Source organism: Typopeltis vanoorti, chromosome 9 (genome assembly GCF_054136105.1).
Source record: "Typopeltis vanoorti isolate ZY-2024b chromosome 9, IOZ_Tvanoo_1.0, whole genome shotgun sequence".
NCBI lineage: Eukaryota > Metazoa > Arthropoda > Arachnida > Uropygi > Thelyphonidae > Typopeltis > Typopeltis vanoorti.
This window is the reverse complement of record NC_143557.1, coordinates 36,059,446-36,075,784: the sequence shown is the minus strand read 5'-3', so window position 1 is coordinate 36,075,784 and position 16,339 is coordinate 36,059,446. Positions and strand designations below refer to the sequence as shown.

The following is a 16,339-nucleotide window of genomic DNA, read 5'->3' as shown; positions in this document are numbered from 1 at the left end:
TTGGATCGAGTGTATATATATAATCATATACCTGGTTGATTTATCTCTCCTCCTGACATCATTAATCTCTTCCAATTCTTGTTGAGTTGATTTGGTACAAGCAACCAACACAAATCACCCTTCCACTATCTATCCAAGAACAGGTCACTACATGTCCACTCTGACCTTTCACCAGAAAGACTTGAGAAGACTCCTTAATATGTGGATACCAATAAATATCTGGATCCAGATGATATCCCTTAATTGTGCTCAAAATTTGCTCTCCAGAAAAAACATCCATCCAAAATACTCCCTACTAGAATTTCAAAAGATAAGATATCCCAGGTGTAGAAGAATCCATATTGCTTATCTAAGAGGTGTAACCATAGTCATAAGACAATCTGTCAGGAACAAGATCGCAATCATCTGAGAAGGCTTGCATAGAAAACTTCCTCTATGTAGCAATTGACTGAAGCATTTAATGAAAGCAGTTCGGGACCCATAACTCCATGTATTCTAGGCATCTGTTTAACAATGCTGCTGGTCAGTAATCTTCAATAGTGTTGATCACATGGGAAAAACAAAGTACCTTTCAAAGTTTGATAAAGAGCTTATTGTGAGTGCAAAATGATAGCTCGTATTATCTACAAGCTGTTCTTCTCTGGCATCCGTCTGATAGTATAGAAGCAAACTCTCATCTCACTGCTCTAACCTGAGTTTTCTCAAAAATAATAGACAATGCCATCAACAGCTAGTCTCTTTCCCACCTGGAGGCCCAACAATTAACCTTGTGACTCTATGGAGATTAGGAAAATAATAATAATAATAATAATAATAACACAATTGGATTATTATTAGATTAGAGTTATCAAATTCAGTTTGTTTTAATTTGGATGCAGATGAAAAAATAAATGGTATCTGTTGATTTTGGGTTTGCTAATTTTGAGTTGTGAGATGTTTATTATCATTGTGTTGTGTTATGTTATGCATATTTCTTAACTTGTTTAGATATAAATGTTTTAATTTTCTTGAAAGTAACATAGGAGGGTAATAGTTTTAGATTTTTGCTGCTTTTATCAGTTAGCACAAGAATGCTATTATCTGAATTTGTTATCTAAATGTTATATGTATTTTTTTTTGTTTGTTTATTTGCAGTTTACATTGTTTGTAAACTGTGTACCATCTCGAGTTTTCTATAGAAGTTCACGATCAAACACATTTTTTATGCTGGCATTAATGATTGCTTTCCTATTATCAGTAGCAATTGTTGGATTTTCAATTTCTGAGTAAGTATTGTGTATAATTTGGATCATTTATGGTGTATTTTCAAAAATGGTTGTATATAGTGTGCCACTAAAATTTAACTGAGATGAATTGATGAATATTTAAATATTTACCTTTTCAGCAGCCAATCAGTTGTTCTTCTTTGATCCTTCACTGTGTGTCAAAGTAGTGATATGATTGAAACATGTGGAGGAAGCAACACAAGAATCAAGAGTTTTGTATTTGATCATAGATGACATGTCCCCCCCCCCATTGGTTAGAATGACAATATAGTCCTGAGTTTGCAGATGAATGTGGAGGTATCAAAACAAAGAATTTATGTGGAATTATAAGGCAGGCAACTATCATAGACTTAGAAACCAGCTTTCAGTAGTGCACTGGATAAAATAATTTGAAGGAGGAGGGATCATTAGTGCATGGAAGATACTTGAAAAAAAGTTGTTAACAGCAATGGCATGTTATATACCGCGAATAAAGAGAAATTTGGAGACAAATTGATGACAAGAGAAATAAAAGGGAAATTGCAGAACAAAAAAAGATTATAGAAGACATAAAGAGAGAGGTGAAGTACAGTTGTCAGTCACCAGTCTTGGGAAGAGTGATCCTTCACTCTCATGATCCTTCTTGGATAAAGAGTTTTTTCACTGTGTGGTGAGTAGGAGAAAAAATGATACCAGACAGCTGGATACAGATGGGAATCAGGTGATCAAAGCAGATGACATAGTTGAACTGTTTAATGATCGCTTTATTAGAGTGTTTCATCCCAGTATAGCAGGCTATATTCCTAGAAGGATCATGAGAGATGAAGTGTTAGAAGTGATGGAAGAAAATGTATTATTCCAAATACTGAGTACACAAAATTAATTAACTTTATTAATGTTAATAAGGCAGGGGGCTTAGATAGAATTTCACTCAATGTTTTATGGGAATGTGCCAAGGAACAGCTTGGCTGTTCCTGGAGAATGGGAGGAGGGTAAGATATCATAATGTTGGCAGTAGAGTCGAGGAATCAAACTATAGGCATGTTTGTGTTACTTCTGTAGTTGTTAAGAATATGGAGAAATTGGTAAGAGCTGAATTGGATAGAGGAGGGCAACATTATTTATGCAGGTTAGCATGGATTTGTTAAAAGATGCTCTTTTTAGTAATCTAGCTACCTTTTACAATAGAATAACAAAAGCAGTGGAATGAGAGTGAGGCACACACTGTCATATTTTTAGATTTTTGTGTGGCACCCTGTCAAATGCCTTGGACAGGGTGCCACACAAAATCTCTTTATTCATCTGCAAGTTGTAAATACAGGAGCAATATCAGGAAGTAAGAATGTTACAAATCGAGTTCAGTGCTGGGACCATTCCTGTTCAGTCTTTATGTTTGGAAGGGGTTGAGGAAGCAAGAGATCTCGGAGTGATGGTGGATAGAGATTTGAAGTTCCAAGGACATATTGCAAAAGTTGTGAAAACAACTCAGACAGTTGCTCTAATGTTGAGGAGGACACTGACCATAAGAGATAAAAGTGTGGTGGTCCCATTGTATAAAGTTTCGATGAGACCACAATTGGATTTCTGTGCTCTAATCTGGTCCCTGGGATTTGAAGGAGATGAGGTAACCTTGAAGAGAGTGCAGAGACAGATAACAGAAATGATGTCAGGACTGTACAGTGTTGATTATTATGAGGGCAGACTGAGAGCATGCAGACTGCAGTGTTTGGTGGAAAGAAGACAAAGGGAGAACAGGTATGATTGAGACATTTCAGCCATGAAGGGCTATTATTGTGTTAACACTGCAGAGATTTTTCATAAGGTGCACTAAAGAACTGTGAAGCAAAATCTGCATATTTAAACATGGTTGAAGTATCAGAGATTTTGAGACCAAATTATATCAGAAATATTGTATTACAGAATTTCGAATTTTTTTCTGAACTGATATTATTATTATTGTACAGGCACCTCCATGGAGTCTGAAGACATCATGGGAGACCCAAACTATCCACACAATCTATCATACCTCTCCTTGAACCCATTAACAGACAAAACATTCACAACTGACTCTGGCAACCCTCCAACTCTCCAAGCAAAAAATCAAGTCCTCACACCCCTACTAACAACACCTTTATTCGACTTCCAGGGATTAACTGTTGGTTGTTCTGGTCCCTCTAGCCAAGTGCTGAAACATTTCCCCTGCATCAATCCTATAAAACTCTTTAAGCAACTTTAATGTTTCTATCATATCCCATCTTTTTCTCCTATCAACCAACTTCTCCAACTTCTGCAATCCATACACCCTTAATCTATCCTCATAGGGAACATTCCACAGACCATTTACCATCTTGGTCACTCGCCTCTGAATCCTCTTCACTGCTTCCTCATTCTCAAGAAACCCAGGAGACCAGACTCGAGCACAGTAATCCATATGAGGGCATATCAAGGCCTTATAAAGAGGAATAACAACTTCCTTATCTTTACTTGTTAATATGTTCTTCAATACCTAAGCAATCTTATGGTCTTCTTAGCAATATGTCCTCTAAATTTTAACTCTCTGTCTACCACCATCCCTAAATCTCTAGCTTCATCTATTTCCTGGAGTACAGTTCCACCAATGTGATACATGGCTTGTAATATCTTTATCCCAAAATGCATAGCTTTACATTTCTCCATATTATTATTATTATTATTATTATTATTATTATTACCACCCCAAGACATCATGGAGTCAAAGACTCATCTGGGAGGCCCTTTTATCACACACACACACATCTCATCATACCGTGTCTTAAACATACTCAAACTCCTTGCAGACACATCACTCTCAGGTAAGGCATTCCAATCATTCACAACTCTGCACGAAAAAAACCTGCCTCTCACTCCCCTACTCACACACCCTCTTTATACAGTTTCCAGGGATGACCTCTGGTTCTCCCCTGATCTCCCACTATTCTATGTAGAACTTCTCCACCATTGATCCTATAACAACCCCTTACCAACTTGATAGGTAAGGGGTTGTTATAGAGGGGAGATATGATAGGTCTCTATCATATCTCCCCTCTTCCTCCTGTCCACCAGACTGCAAATTACATCTTTTCAATCTTTCCTCATACTCGATATTCCAGAGGTCAGAAACTATCTTAGTCAGTCGCCTTTGGATCCTTTCAAACATCTCTTCATCCTTCTGAAAACCAGGTGACCAAATCTGGGCACAATAGTCCATGTGTGACCTAATCAAAGCCTTATACAACAGAACAAGAATCTCCCTACTTCTATACATCAGTGTCCTCCGCATCGTTCCCAGAAACCTTTGTGTTGTCTTCACAATTTTGGCGATGTGCCCCCTGAAATTATACTTGAGCAAAATATGATGTGAGACATTTCCAAAGCAAGGCAATAGATAACCTCTAAGGGAAAGCAGATGGGCTTTTACATGAATTAATCTTCCTTATTTCAAGAGTATGCTGTCATTTTTAGTCAACATTTCCATCATTTTCTGTACACTTCAACCACTGCGGAGTGAGATGCTGTATACCGATCCCCGTAAAAGGTGAAACCATATTTCGTCTCCTGTAACTGTGTCAGAAACGTTTCCCTTATTCTCTGGAGAATAAAGGAGAGTTTCCTATTTCATCTTCCACGGCACTGAGGAGAAGTTCAGCATGACTTCCGGGTTCGTTGCTAGGCAATTTTTAGGAACCATCATTTGCAAACCTTGTTGTGGCCGAGGTCGTTGATGATGATCATAACTTCCAATATCGACTGTCCTGCATATTTCATGAGTGGTGATGCAATGACCCATCTTCATCAGCACATCGTCGTTATGGCTCTTGTATATCATTCGCTGACTGGTCACTTCGATGCTTGTCTCTGACTTCGATTTTACCACTCTTACTGTGCCTGCCTCAGCGTCGACAATATCATCTCCATACACATTTTTCAGATTAGAATGAGTTACCGGAGTCAGTTGTGAGTGCTTTTCAGTTTGAGCAAATGCTCAGTTATTATTATTATTATTACATCACACCTCCAGGGAGTCCAAAGACTCATCGAGGGAGGGCATTTACTCTACAACTCTTTGTCTCACTACTCCACCAACCTTCATCATCTAACACCAACGCCATCTACTGCTGACTACCACCACTAGTACTGTCACAGCCAATCACAACATCCATGCCCACAGTGGGATTCGAGCCCACAGCCTCCCGGCTGGAGAGCATACACGCCAACCACTTGGCCAACCATAGTGCCATCATATTGATAACAAACATTCCAGTGTCCTGATATTGCTATGGTCATCACTAGTATCTGGAACTCTTCAGTGATTTCACATCACAACAAGAATTTGATGACAGAATATTATTATTATTATATTTAATACTATCACCATTATCATCATCAGACTTTCATATAATCAAAAGATACATTATTATTATTACCATCACTATTCAGGCCTCCATGGAGTCAAAAGACTCATTGTGGGAGGTCCCCCCCCCTAAGAAACATAAAGTCTATCATACCACTCCTTAAACTCATTGACCGTTCTCACTCTCACCACTCCATCAGGCAATGCATTCCACAGTTCAACCACCCTCCATGCAAAGAAACCACTCCTCACCCTCTTGCTCACAGTTTCTTTTCGTACCCTCCAGGGATGGCCTCTTGTCATCACTCCTTCCCGCTGTTCAACCAAGCGAAAGAACTCCCCAGTGTCAAGTGGTGGTTACAGGATTAAAATGTAATCCTGTAACCACCTCTCAACAGTTTAAAAGTCTCAAAAGTGACATCCGTTATCTTTTGCCCATATTGACAGCCTACTTAAATTGTCCTGCAAGCTCTCCACTCTACCCTTCATTAACTATTACTCTACCTAATTTCCATATCAGCAAAAAACTGAATATTTCCTTTCAGGTTATTACCTATATCATTTATATACAAATTAAACAGCAGTGGTCTCCCAGCACTGAACCTTGTGGTACACCACTAGTCACCTTTTTTTCACTTCGATTCTACCCTTCCATATACCACTTTGATATCTGTCCAGCAGCCACCGTCTTATCTACATATCCAGTGTCATATCCATCCCGGGTCTTGTACTGTTCATGAGTTTGCTGGTTACTTTTCTCTATATATACCCTCCACAGCATTTTCTTCTTCTGCAGCTCATGCTTGATGATATTATTATTATTCATCCTTCCTACCTGATTAACTCTCCTTACCTTAGGTATACAATCTGTTTACAATTTACAGATACAATTTAATATTGCTTTCTCTAGATGACCCTTAACTATTTCCCATGCACTTCCTTACATCCTTAGCCTGCAGTGTTTTATGCCATGGCACAAATTTTAGCTTCTTCCTAAGCTTGTCATAATCACCTATCCTAAATAATCCTAAAAGCACTAAACCACAGAGCTAGAGCAATTTGTTCCAATGACATTGCTCTCACTGCTGAACTCACTCACTTACTTCACACCATCTTGGCCAATTGCTATAATCCCTATAAGGTAGACAAAATACTAAATAGTTCCCAGAAAAACCCCTCCCTGTCTACTACAGAAGACTACAACAAAACTGTCACCATCCCATACATTACAGGCACAGCTGAAAAGATATCTAGAGTGCTGAATAAACATCAACTACACACCATATGTAAAATTGGCAACCCTCATCCATTCACACAAGGACAAGATCTTTCCTTTATCCATCCAGGAGTTTATGAAGTGTTCTGTTCATGTGATTGAGCTTACTATGGAGACAGGAAGACTGTGGACATCTGTCTCAGTGAACATAAAAAACACATCCAGCACTATAGCTGTTGCATATTAGGTCTAGCAGACCATGCATTAGATACCTCTGCACACAGGATCAATTGGAAAAAAACAAAACAAAATTGCTACACAGAAGCTTTTATAAGTCAGAGAAGTTATTCCTGGAATCAACAGAAGCCTTGAAACATACTCCAAACCTCAACAAGTATGGCTATATAAATTTGCCAAAGATTTGGGAGACATTCATCTTATTCATCTTAAATAACTGAATATAATCATCTTAAATAACCGATATTTATACAGTTTGTTGTTGATGATGCAAAGTTGTGTAGTTAATGCAGATGATATCAAAATTTTTCAGAATGATTTGGATAGATTGGCAGACTAGGCAAAGGAGAATGGATGTTAGTTTAATGTGGCAAAGTATAATTATGCATTTTGGGGTGAAAAGATTACCAGCTGTATACCACATTGGTGGAACTGTACTCCACGAAATTGACAAAGCCAGAGACTTGGAAGTGTTTATGGATAGTATGTTAAAGTTTAGGGGACACATAGGAAAAGTGACCAAGATGGTAGCAGGTCTATGGAATGAACCTTACGAAAACAGAAGATTTATTGTTATAAAAACTGGTTGATAGATGGAAAAAGGGGGGGTGATATGATTGAGACATACAAATTACTGAGGGGTTTTTACAAGATTAATTCAGATGAAATTTTTCAGAACAGTTCTAGTGATGGGAGAACTAGGGGCCATCCATGGAAACTGAGTTGTTGTTGTGTGGGGGTGCCCTCAGTTTTCCTCAAATGTCCTTTAGGACTGGTTGAGCCCTCCAAATAAGGGATTTCAAGTATGTATTTTATGACTATAGATCCGTGTGTGTTCACAGGCCAGTTTGCCTGTTCTGAGGGACAAAAAACCCGAGTTTCCATGTGGAAAAAACCCTCCACCTCCACATGGGACTGGCTAACTCACCTTTAGTCAAAAGAGACCAGATAATGTTTCCTCACATCATGGACAGGAATCAAACCCAAATCTTTCTGACCAAAGGGCTTCATTTATAATGACTAAGCTACACAGGCTCTATGGAAACTGAGTAAGAATGTAGGTGTTAGAACTAGATTTTTTGCTTTGCATATGTTGGATAGTTCTTAAAATGATGTTTAGGGGGCTCCCTTGATGAGTCTAAGGACCGTGGAATAGTTTGTAATAATAATAGTGAAATCAAAAATACAGTTACAATATATGGTTGAAATAATAAATTCTGAATGAAGGGAATTATAATATAATAGTGTTTCATTTAGGATTTAACATAGTCTGCCATTCCCTGAGCCAAATTTGCTCATCAGACAAATAGTAAATTAATCACTTACTAATGTATATTCCATAATTATAAAATAATTGTATGTTTTAATAGTTGTTAGTTATTTATTCTGTACTAATTCTTTGTAGAGTATATATATATCCTATGTGAACTATGCACGGAAACTCGGAACTTAGTCCGTTTATGTAAACCATTGCCAAGAACATAGCCAGTGTAATAGAAATTAAGTGCTGTATGAAATGACAAAGTTATCCGCCAGCACTAATTTTGGCACTAGTTACTATGCTGAGCTAACAAAGATCCACGAGGTGGATTTTGGCATGAAGAAGGAAGGAGGAGACATGCACTGTTGAATAAGTGAAAAAACAAGGCAGGAAGGATATAACCGGGGTTGAAAAGACAAGGGAGCTCTCTGTTTTTCTCTTACTCTTTTGCAGACTCTTGTTTGTATCATTATTATTATTATTATTATCAACCCTGGGAAAACAAAGCTAATGGTATTCAAAAAAAACCCCCAAACCCTGCCCATAGAAACTAAATATCTCACTATCCAACATTCATCCTCCTATACACAAAGCGTAGAACCAAAAATCACAACCATCACACAGGTGAAAACAACACGCTATCTCAGACTTCACTTCGATGCTGATCAAAGTTGGAATAGTCATACAAACTACCTACATATCAAGCTTAGGATAATAGCAAGCAAACTATACAGATTAAAAGACATTGCCCCAACCCACATAAAAATACTAATCTATAAAGCATTATGTGAAAACATTTTAAGATACGCAATCACATCATACGCATTCTGCACAGACTACAGACTTAACAGGTTACAATGGTTGCAAGATAAAATGATAAAACTGATATTCTGGGAACAACTCACTCTTATGCAGGAAGCACGGACACAACACAAAATATTTAAGGTGAAACACTTATGCTACTACACAGTCATGTTAAAACATTACTACAACCCAACATACAGAGTAACCAGAACAACATATCAAATAACAAGACCACATTCAACAAACTACATAACATATAAGTACAACAATCACTACGGCAAAGCCACCCGAAACTTCTACGTACCTGACATGATAAACAAACTGCCATTCGACAACAGAAACCTAGGAACATACAGAGAGCTGAAACAGGCACTATATAAATATTATAGTGAGAATGAAAATTAGAGCAATTCCTGTTTCTCTCTCCCCCACACACATGCACACATACACAAACCTATGACAAACCCCCTCTCAAAAACCATCACTACAAGAACACAAAGAAACAAACACACGATGTCTAAATCCAACCTTATTTGCACAAAAAAAAGAAGAAAAAAAAAAAGTTAAACTGTAATAACAGTTGAAGTCTTCCAAGCACGTACCAACAAACAGTAAAATCAATACCTGGCTTGTGACCAGTACAAGAACATAACCATGAAACCACCACCATCTATCATCTATTATCTTCCTCAGATAAGCTCTGCTAAGCTTCGAGGAAGAAAATTATTAACTTGCAAGTATCTGTTAATCACAGTTGTAACATGTTATAAATATTATATATATATAATTATTACAGCATCTATGTATGCAATTTATCTGAGACATAAAAAAATAAATAAATAAATAAATAAAGTCACTCAGTATGTTTAAAAAAAAAAATTATTATTATTGCAAATTACAAAAAAAAAAAGCGATAATATCATTAATACAACATTACTATTTAACATGAAAAAATAATGCAATAAATTATTCTTATTATTAAAAAATTATGTAAACACTTAGTTACATTGTATGCTTATGAGAATTAGGAATATAATATTTTAACTGCATATGTGTGTAAATACTGTTGTATAATCACACTTTCTCAAACTTTGAAAAATAAGTAAACTACAACATGTAATATAATATAACTTGTGTAACTCTGAACTATATAATTGTAAATTATTACTGCAAACAAACTATGTTATCATCATTATTATTGAAATCTCATTATATGTAGCACTTAGTGCAGAACCTTGTAAAATAATATCCTGAATGCTACTCAAGATGATAATTGCATATATGTAAATATTTGAGAGATCAATAAAAAAAAAAAAAAATAAATAAAAAAAATTATTATTCCGGGCAACTCCAAGGAGTCCTTAGACTCATCGAGGGAGGCCCTAACATCATGTCAAGAACAACTATTCGACATTCACACAGTATCTATCATACCTTGCCTTGAACTCATTAATGGTCGTAGCACCCACAACAGACTCTGGAAGCTTATTTCACTCATTCACCACTCTCCAAGTAAAAACCTAGCTCTAACACCTTTGTCAACAACATTCTTGCCCAGCTTCCATGCATGGCCCCTAGTCCTCCCACCACCAGTCCTATTTTCAAAAATATCTTCTGGATCAATCTTATAGAAACCCTTCAGTAATTTGAATGTCTCAATCATATCACCCCTCCTTTGCTTATCAACCAATTTCTGCAACCCACAAATCTTCAACCTATTCTCATAAGGTTCATTCCACAGACCTGCTGTCATCTTGGTCACTCGTCTCTGGATCCTCTCCACTTCCTCCCCATCACGAAGAAACCCTGGAGCCCATAATTGGGCAGAGTAGTCCAGATGGGGTCTTATCAAGACTCGATACAGAGGAAACACAACTTGTTTGTCTCTGCATGTTAAAGTATTTTTCAGAAGCCAAGTGATTTGATGAGCTGATTTAGCCACTTTTGCAATGTGCTCCCTAAACTTCAATTCCCTATCCACCAACACTCCCAAATTCCTGGCCTCATCAATCTCCTGGAGTACGGTTCCACCAATGTGATATACTGCTGCTATTCTTTTCACCCCAAAGTGCATAACCTTACACTTTGGCACATTAAATTGACGTCCATTTTTCCTAGCCCATTCCTCCAAACTATCCAAATCATCCTGTAAAATTTTGACATCCTGTGCACTTATAATTGCTCTACCCAACTTTGCATCATCGGCAAACAAGTGAACACTTCCTCTCAGATCCTTCCCTATATCATTGATGAACAAATTGAAAAGCAGTGGTCCAAGAACAGAGCCCTGCAGCACACCACTAGTCACAAGCCGTCTTTTAGACTCCACTCCTGAATAAACCACTCTCTGGTATCTCTCCTTCAACCACCCTCCTGTCCATCTCACCAACCCTATATCTATCCCCATCTGCTCCTACTGATTAGGGTTCTATGTGGTATCCTGTCAAAGGCCTTGGCAAGGTCCAGTAGTATCACTGTAAACCCATTACCCATATCCAGTTCAGTCGTCACTGTGTTATAAAACATGAGCAAGTTACTGAGGAATGATCTACCCTTCACAAAACCATGTTGTCCCCCACACAATATCCCATTTTCATCTATCCAATCCTGTATTCTTTTCTTGACTAATTTCTCTAAGACCTTGACAATGATTCCTGATATGCTAATCAGTCGGTAATTTACAACAGCAGTCTTGGAACCACCTTTATGCAGTGCAACTATTTTCCCCTCTTTCCACCCCCTAGGGACTAACCCAACCCGAGACTCAAATTAAACAAAATGGTCAAGGGTACTGACAGTTCTTTAGCCGCTTCTCGTATGACACGAGCTGGTATACCATCTAATCACACAGATGTATTGGCATTGAGGTTATGCAATAGACTACTCACCTCCACTTCATTCACCACAATTCCCATATAATCTACTGGTTCATTCGTTTCTGCAATGTCACCACCTGGATGATATATTCTTGCAAAGTGCTTACTCAGTAACTCAACTATATCAACTGATTCAGTTACCTCCCTACCATCGGCATTCTTTAAAATCATTCTGCCATATACATTTTTCCTTTTACTTGCAACATATCGAAAAAACTGTTTAGGATTCTCTTTAGCCTGCATGGCCAATGTTCTTTCGTAATCTTTTTTGCTTTTCTTGTCACACTCGTTATCCTTCTGGCCTGCGCTTTATACCGTTCATGTGCCTGCCGGTCACCTATCTCCTTAAATTCCCTCCATAGTTGTTTCTTTTTTTGCAGCTCAAGCTTAACGGTGTTATTCATCCATTTAACCCCTACTTGATTTATGATTTAGACTCTATGTATACAGTCAGCCATTGCTTCATGCAAACACTTCTTAACTGCCTCCCATGCACTATCAAACTTCTAGTCCTTGCAGTTGTACATGCCATGGCACTGAACCAATCAAACTCCTAAGCTTGTCATACTTTCCAGCCCGATAATTCCACATGTACCCTGTCTTAATTGAAAATTCCACACCTTTAGCCACCTCCCAAGTCAAGACCCTATGATCACTCTCACCAATTGGTGGCAATGTGGTCATATTTGTTACAGCCGAATCCTCAGATGTAATTACTAGGTCAAGTACTCTCTGACCTCTAGTATTTTCCATTACATGCTGTCACAGATAGTTATCCCTTAATAACCGCATAAAATCCAATTCCTTCCTCCCATGTGTTCTCTCCTCACTCCAATCAATGCGACCATAGTTGAAATCTCCCATAATAATTACCCTCCTTCCACTCATTTCTTCTATTTGCTTGTGCATGCTGTAACCACCATCTTTTCCATCACCTGGTCTATAGCAGCACCCAATTGTATATTTAGTTCTGCTAGCCACAATCTCACACCAAATGGCCTCAAATGTGCTCTTTTCTCTATCCTGCAATTCAACTTCTATTCTTCTTGGCTGCAGCTCATCAGCTATCATCAACAATACTCCTCCCCCCATTTTATTCTCCCTGTCATTCCTGAACACACTATACCCATCACATCCCACTAGCTATATCATCTACAGTCAGCCATGATTCACTAATACCAATAACCTGTGGTCTGGAAGTGCCAACCATGGCCAAAAACTCTTCCTTCTTGTTCCTAATACTCCTAGCATTAGTGTACATGAATTTAAGACCCCCATTAGCCCCAACCATACCTTGATGCCTTATATTAACTATCCCATTCTGATTTGTTGTCCTTATTCGCTCGGGCATATTATATTCATTCATACATTCAACTGCCTCCCTAAGGACTGTATATCTACCCCCCCCCCTTAATAAATCTAGTTTCCCTGAATTTGCACATCTACTACATTCAGCAACACTTTTTCAAGTCTCCTTACACTGAATCCATTCAAATGCAAGCCATCGATCTTATATAGATTCTTTCACCCATCGAACTCACTCCACACATCCACAAATTCCACACCACTCATCATATGTAACCCACGCATAAAGTTATTTGCAATTATGGCCCTCCTTTTAAACATTTCACTGTCATACCGTGGCAAAAGACTAATCATTCTAACTCTCTCACTCTTTTCTTTTGCTACCTCAAACAATTCATTCAGGTCCTCTATCATTTCCATTTTATCTCCTTTTAAATCATTCATACCTGCCACAACAATCATTTCTTTCACCCTTTCCTTTTGCTCTCTAATAGACTCAGTTACATCCTTTATGGTCGCACCAACCTGGTGCGACCATAAAGGATGGTATCCTGATTTTAATTCCCTCGTCTTGTAATTGTGAAAGACGAGAGGCATGACAGGGATTGCCAAGGAAACCTGAAGGATAGACATTTTTCGTGCAAAGCAAGCATGAATTCCCGAGCCAACAAGAGCATTACAGTGAATCTGGATCCTGTCGAACTAAAGTGACCTAAGAGAGAAGACTATTGAGAATCAAGGATGTGTTTTCCAGAACACGTGATAATAGGCAAAGTATATCAACCATCCCGGTAACGAAATCCTTTCTATGTCTTTTGTGAATGTGATTACAATAAATGAGAAGTGTATTGCCTTAATGTCAGTTCAAGTTTGAACGTGTGATATCTTGAAGCTTGTTCCAAGGGAATGTGATATAAGTTAGAAACTGACTTACCAAGATTTACTGTAATAGATTGACAGGACTTTAGAATTCCTTGGTGTGTATTTAGCGATATGTGCTTTGTATATCCTGAACGGCTAATTAAAGTCGACAATTGAAGTATATAGAATAGATAAAAGTTGTCTTTGTCTAAAAGTTGTGCTTAGAAGTTTATAACTCTAAGAAGAGTAGAAATCTATATGTTAAGAATTTAACTGCACTGAGTATACTCTACTGTGAAGTTACTATTGTCTCAATAACAACTTCTTTATTTCATGATCATTTTAGTTATGTTTAGATCTTCTTTGATTAATGTAAATTCATTTTAACATACTCATTTTAACAGTTCGGATCTAAGCGGGAACTCTATTTAATGTGAAAGTAAGGAAAGATTAGAGAACCACGACTGCTATATAACTTAAAGGTAATTTGACTAAGAAAAGTTCTGTCTTATTTAGATTACTGTAGCATTGTACTTGCTGATAATTGATTCCTTAACATTATTCTTACAACCATGGACACAGGTGGCGCATTTAAATATAAATTTTCTTTGTGTTCGAAAATGGAATCAATCAGCAGAAAGAATTAGGGAATTACCGACCTCGTCGATAACCTCCCTTATTGTTTTAACTCTTCTACAGTATTACCCATATAGAGATCAGGCCTAGACTGTCTCGTGACTGAATACCAAAAATAAATTGGAAAACTGCATTTAGGCAAAATAGAACCCACAACGAAGAAGAAAGACATCACAATACAAGGATGTTAGAACTAGGTTTTTTACTTTGCATATGTTGGATAGTTCTTAAAAATGTTTAGGGCCTCCCTCGATGATTCTAAGGACTTGGAATAGTTTGTAATAATAATAATAATAGCGAAATCAAAAATACAGTTACAAAATATGGTTGAAATAACCAAAAAGAGTCAGAATTATGGTGTAGTATTAAATACAGGAAAAACTATGTGTATGATAATAAGTAAAAAAAAACAGCAACAAAATAAAAATTTGAGTATCAACAGGAGTCATTCAAAATATAAAGGCTCATAATTATTTAGGATTAATGATCAGTGAAGATGGAAATAAAATCAAGAATAGCTAAGTCAAAAGAAGCATTTTGGAATAATAAATTACTAATGACCTCTGGAATAAATTAATAGATTAAATAACAATAATAAAATCCTATGTATGATCTGCATTGAGTTTTGGATGTGAGATGGACATGTACAAAGTCCATAATCAGGAAATTGCAGGTCTTTGAGATATGGTGCTAGGAGCACTAAAGATTTCTTGGAATAAATAAGAAAAACCTAATGAAGAGGTATTGAAGTTAATTGAACCAAAAGAGCACTCATGGATGCCCTTATAAAGAGAATGTTCAAGATGGCAGGACACATATTAAAAGGATTTGCAAGGAAATAATCTCTGGAAGTACTAGAGGGAAGAAGATCTCCTGGTAGACCAAGAACTTCATGGGTTGATGATGTAAAGAAATGGATGGGTAACAAGAGCTATTATAAAATCAAAAGTGTGGCAGAGGATTGGACATTCTGGCATACTATGATTAATTAAAATTAAAAGAAACACATGTATTAACCACAGTGAAAATTATTTAATTGTAAATACTTCATCCTAAGTATCTTAGATCATCAGTACAGTAGTTTAAACAATAATAGGAATAACATACAGTTAGGGCGCATGATTACAATAAAATCTCATTAAACGTGCATAACGTGTTACAGAAGTAAAAAAAAAAAAAAAAAAAAAGTAAAAAAAAAAAAAGGAGCAGAATTTGTGTGCTCTGGAAACTAGTGATAAAAAATTAAATTAAATTTAATTTTAAAAAAAATAATTATTATTATTATTTTACACAATTTTGTATGACAATTTCCCATACTTTAGGAATAGTAAGAAAACAGTTGTGGTTTAAATTTGGTCTGTGTAGTAGGGCTTCAGAACTTTCTTTATATAAATGTTCATGTTTGTTTTAGGTTTGTAAGTAGTGGCAAAATTATATTTCTTCATAATTTTAGAAAGACGTTCGGGGATGCCTTTGATGTAAGGTATGGGAATCCTATGGACTTCTTCTTGTGTGGTTTGATGTGTGTGA

The 16,339-nt window shown here is 37.0% G+C and overlaps 1 protein-coding gene across 4 annotated transcripts in view; it reads left to right on the top strand.

Moving 5' to 3' along the window:
- LOC150102971 (transmembrane channel-like protein 7) overlaps positions 1–16,339 on the top strand; it is a 407,541-nt gene that overhangs the window by 372,501 nt on the left and 18,701 nt on the right. For all 4 annotated transcript variants that reach the window (XM_090398590.1, XM_090398591.1, XM_090398592.1 and 1 more), the window contains one exon: positions 1,135–1,265. In XM_090398590.1, the coding sequence (XP_090254716.1) occupies positions 1,135–1,265 (131 nt within the window). The remainder of the gene's footprint in view (positions 1–1,134; positions 1,266–16,339) is intronic.